Source organism: Esox lucius, chromosome 12, assembly GCF_011004845.1.
Source record: "Esox lucius isolate fEsoLuc1 chromosome 12, fEsoLuc1.pri, whole genome shotgun sequence".
Classification (NCBI taxonomy): domain Eukaryota; kingdom Metazoa; phylum Chordata; class Actinopteri; order Esociformes; family Esocidae; genus Esox; species Esox lucius.
In genome coordinates, this window is record NC_047580.1 from 34,224,956 (window position 1) to 34,230,955 (window position 6,000).

Here is a 6,000-nt window from a genome sequence, read left to right on the forward strand (position 1 = left end):
GATCTTTCAGGTTTCGGGGCTTTCGCTGGGCAATACGGACTTTCAGCTCCCTCCAAAGATTTTCTAATGGGTTCAGGTCTGGAGGCTGGCTAGGCCACTCCAGGACCTTGAGATGCTTCTTACGGAGCCACTCCTTAGTTGCCCTGGCTGTGTGTTTCGGGCCGTTGTCATGCTGGAAGACCCAACCACGACCCATCTTCAATGCTCTTACTGAGGGAAGGAGGTTGTTGGCCAAGATCTCACGATACATGGCCCCATCCATCCTCCCCTCAATACGGTGCAGTCGTCCTGTCCCCTTTGCAGAGAAGCATCCCCAAAGAATGATGTTTCCACCTCCATGCTTCACGGTTCAGATGGTGTTCTTGGGGTTGTACTCATCCTTCTTCTTCCTCCAAACACAGCGAGTGGAGTTTAGACCAAAAAGCTCTATTTTTGTCTCATCAGACAACATGACCTTCTCCCATTCCACCTCTGGATCATCCAGATCATTGGCAAACTTCAGACAGGCCTGGATATGTGCTGGCTTGAGCAGGGGGACCTTGCGTGCGTTGCAGGATTTTAATCCATGACAGCGTAATGTGTTACTAATGGTTTTCTTTGAGACTTTGGTCCCGGGTCTCTTCAGGTCATTGACCAGGTCCTGCCGTGTAGTTCTGGGCTGATCCCTCACCTTCCTCATGATCATTGATGCCCCACGAGGTGAGATCTTGCATGGAGCACCAGACAGAGGGAGATTGACCGTCATCTTGAACTTCTTCCATTTTCTAATAATTGCGCCAACAGTTGTTGCCTTCTCACCAAGCTGCTTGCCTATTGTCCTGTAGCCCATCCCAACCTTGAGCAGGTCTACAATTTTAACCCTGATGTCCTTACACAGCTCTCTGGTCTTGGCCATTGTGGAGAGGTTGGAGTCTGTTTGATTGAGTGTGTGGACAGGTGTCTTTTACACAGGTAACGAGTTCAAACAGGTGCAGTTAATACAGGTAGTGAGTGGAGAACCAGAGGGCTTCTTAAAGAAAAAACAAACAGGTCTGTGAGAGACAGGATTCTTACTGTTTGGTAGGTGATCAAATACTTATGTCATGCAATAAAATACAAATTAATGATTTAAAAATCATACAATGTGATTTTCTGGATTTTTTTTTAGATTCAGTCTCTCACAGTTCAAGTGTACCTATGATAAAAAATTACAGACCTCTACAAAGCTTTGTTAGTAGGAAAACCTGCAAAATCAGCAGTGTATCAAATACTTGTTCTCCCCACTGTAGATTCAAGACAAACATTAAAGACACACTAAAGCATATAAACACTAAAGACACACACATTTAAGACACAATACAGACACACACTAAAGATACACATTAAAGACACACAATAAAGACAAAAATCAAAGCCAAACACTGACGACACATTATGAGACACACTGAACACACAAACACACACACACACACACACACACACTAAGGGCACAGTATAGAAAAACAAACATTCTCACACACACACACACACACACACACACACACAATGGACTGACACTCACACTGATGCATTTATTGACCAGGACCCCAGGCCTGGGGTTAAAAGACTACTCAGCTAATTCTGAATTGACCAGACTGCAGGAAATATGTGGCCAAAGAGGTTGTATAGGCTTTGTCTACTTACAGTACATTCAATATGTATGACGGGGGTGGAGTTATTATTTGGTTCCATTTATCAATGAGTGTTCTTAAGTTCTCTAATAGACAGGTCCTAAATACTAACGTCTGTTTCATAATCATGGTGCAATTTTCTGGTAAAAAGTTACGGCAAATCTAAAGAAAATCTTCATAGGCCTACTATCATGAACCAAACCAAAGCAAAAATAAAATAAAAATGTATACCAGGAACACACACACACGCGCACGTCAAAAGAGCGAGACATTGGATGCTACATCACTCGGCCGACAGCAGAATGTCATCCCAGCCACCCTACCAGGCAGAGAAAGGGCAACGGGCAGAGACAGCCTTTGGGTCGACAAAACCCTTTCAGTATTGCCTAATACTGTGCTGTCTCTTTCTGCCATAATGACACGTTTCTTCTTTCACCGCTCTCTTTCACAAACAAGACCGCGTGCGTGCATTCACGAACTTGACCGTAATGGTTGCACTGGACTGAATTTAGTTTCACGTTTGATATACGGAGGTTGCTCCTCAATAGCTCTTGCAAAGAAAAGTCCAATAAAGACTACAGTGAGGTGTTTAAAATTACCATTTGATTTAATCAACGATTGAATATGTCATTTTGCAGAGCGCAAAAGGTTACGGTATGCTGGTTTCTGGCACGTCGGTGGTTTAGGGACCGTCATGAAAGTGCAAGACTGCTGTTTGCGTATTAGCAAAATAAATAATATTTTGTGTGTACCTTTTAACACCTTCCCCATCCAAAGGAGAAATATATGTACAGACACGTTTCTGTATGCTTATGCAATAAAATATATTCTGAATATATTTCTGTTGTTAAAGCTGTTAACTAATTCATAATCTGATATTTAGCAAAATATTTCCTTTATTTTTTCATAGATTAGATGAAATATAGTTGTAAAACCACTTTTTGTCAATGCCCTTCTTGTTTCGAGTATACACATTTGATTTGTCATTTTACATTTCCTCTGTTCCATACAACTATGTCTAAAAGCTTACTACCATATGAGCTGCAGGTCTACTAACAGGTGTGGTATGTTCATTTAACTCAAAGCTACTCTCAAAGCTACAAGCTTATTATTTGTGTACCATTCAGAGGAAATGTATGTGTACTTTGGACAAGTAAGGTCATTGATCAAGTACAAGTTGTTTTAGTGCTACACTAATTTTTTTATTATTATTTTCCATAATATAATCTATTTGTTTTTTTTTTTATATTATTTGGAAAAACAAAATGTATAACATTTTATAATTGTAAATCTGGTGAGAAATTTGAATTTTTAAGACGGTCCCTTACCCACAACAACTTAATATTCCTCCATCGAAAGTGTAAAATCTTTTCCCGAAAACAGCAACGAAACGGACAAGCGAAATTGTGTGGGCTACTTAGCTCTCTACCCGTCTAGCCTACTTTGTGAGACGTTTCGTTGGAGAGCTTATGACGAGCCAACTCTGATACTCGAACATGAAACCAAATTTCCCGCGATGACGTTTGCAGTAGATTTGGTGCTTGCCGTCCCACTGTGTCTCAGACGTCCCTAAAAATGCTAACATCCTAACAAAAGATTACTGATAACCATCTAGAACCGAACCTGACGGCTTCAGCAAAATATGTATGTCAATGAGGTCATAGGCTAAACTAGAGTTTCAGAAACGCTGTCCGGGGAACTCCGCATGTAGTGTGAGGTTTGATATTTGCCTTATACCGCCGTTCTTAGACTGGCGATGGCTTCATCATCTGAATCAGCGGTTGACTAGGGAAAAATCAAAGGCGCCCACATTGAGACCAAGTTTAGAAAATAACTTGTCTAAACCATCTTCTCCACCACCGACTGATCAGTGGACTAGCTGTCAGTTGTTGCCAGTCATGTCCCATTTGGGAGCCAACCCAGAGCGCAGAGCACCGCTGGCTGTCTGCCAACATGCACGCTCAACTCACACATGTGTCTCATAAGCTATTGATCACCTCCCTCTACCCAGGTGGCCACTATGCAGCCGCTTTGTATTATATGTGGGCTTTATCTTACCTCCAGACCTGGCCCAGTTGTAGGATGTGAAGGACAGTCTGGAACAGCCACATGCACACCCTGCAACACCTCCGGGTGCCCCTCCCAGTCCCAGACCCGGCCGCAGCCTGCCCCGCGGACGAGCATCCAACCGCGGCAGCGGTAGCAGCATTGCCGCCGCGTTGTTCGTAGATGTTCGCGCTGCCCTTGGTGCTGAAATTGCACTCGCCTCCCCTGGAGGAAGACGCCGCGGCTGCCGCGGCCGCACTCACTGCTGCGACGGCCCCGCTGCTGCTGCCGCTGATGTCAGAGTAGTCGTAGACGAACCACCTGAAACTCAACACCTGAACCACGGCGGAGGGAACCACCACGAAGACCAGCGTCAGCCCGAACCACCAGTAGTCCCGCCTCAGGTAGTAATCCGCGGCAAGCCACAGGTCGGTGGCCCCGTCCGAGAAGAAAACAAGCAAGGCGCACAGCACCCAGCAGCAGTCCAGGAGCGAGTAGGGTTTGGAGGCGTAGCGGTACGGAGAGGCGCCTAGGTCGTGCTCGGGTGTACCCAGACATCTTAACGGTGGCGGTGGTGTTACGGGGTTCTCGTCACTCTGCAAAGACACGGCTGCTCCGTCCGATTTAGCAGCCATGTTTGTTCTAGGAAAGCGAGTGAGGGAAGGGAAAGGGAGAACCGGAGAGAGTGAGAGGGGGCTGTCGGTATGTGACAGAAGGAGAGAGCGTGTGGGAAAGAGACATAAAGCGATAGAGAAAGGAGAGAGAGAGAACTCAGGCAGGCAAATCTTGTCGTTTCACTAGATATTGTGTGGCACGCGTTGTTTTAGTGGTCTTGTTTTAAACTAAGTGAATAACACACGGATTGCCAATCGTTATTTTTTTCCTAAATGCGGAGGATGATCCTTTTTTGCCATCCAATAAATCGATACTGCTAGGCAAGACTGGGCAGAGGCGCCGTACAGCGAAAGCTGTGTGGGCTAATTACGTCATATAAATACCGCGCATTAATCGGATAATCAATACACACCAAGCACATTGTATTGCAAGAAATTCAGGGTTTGTTTGTGGGGCTGGACTCCTGGTTTAACCGACTACAATGATTGCACTCTAAGATCCAGTCGTTGGTAATCATTCAGACAGCCAATTAAATCATTTTATGTTTGCGAAATCATAGCCCGAAGGACAATTGGCCTACTGGGCTAAATGGTTGTCATGCCAATCACAGCATGTTTTCCAGTTGGCTAGCGTGCCGGGGGGATAATATTTCACCTTTCTCAACATAGCGGCGGTGTGCGTTTTCTGTCTGATCACCTAATGACGCGAGTGTGCTGTTCGTTGGTTTGAAAAGTCAATACGATTGTTTTTGAATCGGTCGAGACCAGACTAAAAAGAGTCCATCACATTTAATATCATTATCACTGTCATTAGTATTAATATTTTGGAATACAAGAGGCCGAATAGTTACTGGTGATGTAATTTGTCCCTAAAGTAGGCTACTTCCTACTTGAGTCAACGTGAATAGCCAATTCAATCACATATGCCTAAGTAGGTATTTCTTTTACCTGCTCGTCAGCCAAACATTTGATTGTCTTTATGGATGTTTTGGCCTTTAAAGGTATCCGGCACAATCAGAGGACTGGCCGCACCCAGGGGCACAGTTCCTGGCTAGGTTCCTCCCCAAATCCCTACCGTTCTAATGAGTTCTTCCAAGCCAATGTGCCTCGACATCTTATATCTTGCGCTTTGGGGTTTCAGGGCTGGGTATCAGAGGAAGCACTGTGTGACAACTGCTGATGTAAAAACATTTGTAATATCAACTTGATTGATAGATCTTGTAATTTATGTATAGGACTGAAAAGAGCCGAGTTTCATAAAGGCCAGCTCAATCCGCCTTGACTTCAATGGAAACAGGGCCTAAAGGAAATATACATTAGACCTATTAGTATTGATGATCTACTCCACTTGAAGCCCACTCTCCATTTGATTTACATAGACGACGGTCCAAATGATGCCCTGATTCCAACGAGACCCAATCAAAAGCAGTGTACTACACCGGCTGCAATTTGGGAAGAGTCCTTACCGTTTTCCCCCCTCCATCCATCTGTTCATTAAGGAATGGCTACTTTGCGTTGAATCGCTGATGAGGAGAATTGCCTGTATTTATTTCCATTAAGCCCCGCGAGGCCGCTGGACAGGCCATGTGCTCTGGAGAGGCTGGCAGCAGCAGCCCAGCACTAAGCTCTTTAACTTCCGAAAAACATAAATCCAGCTAAGCGCTGTTCACTCTTTCAGACCGATACGGAGT

At 44.8% G+C, this 6,000-nt stretch overlaps 1 protein-coding gene across 1 annotated transcript in view; it reads right to left on the reverse strand.

Moving 5' to 3' along the window:
- xkr7 (XK, Kell blood group complex subunit-related family, member 7) overlaps window positions 1–4,598 on the reverse strand; it is a 70,658-nt gene extending 66,060 nt beyond the window's left edge. Inside the window, exon 1 of the mRNA XM_034295738.1 lies at window positions 3,708–4,598. Coding sequence (XP_034151629.1) covers window positions 3,708–4,330 — 623 coding nt within the window. The 5' untranslated portion in view covers window positions 4,331–4,598. The remainder of the gene's footprint in view (window positions 1–3,707) is intronic.
- Between the last annotated feature and the right edge of the window lie 1,402 nt (window positions 4,599–6,000).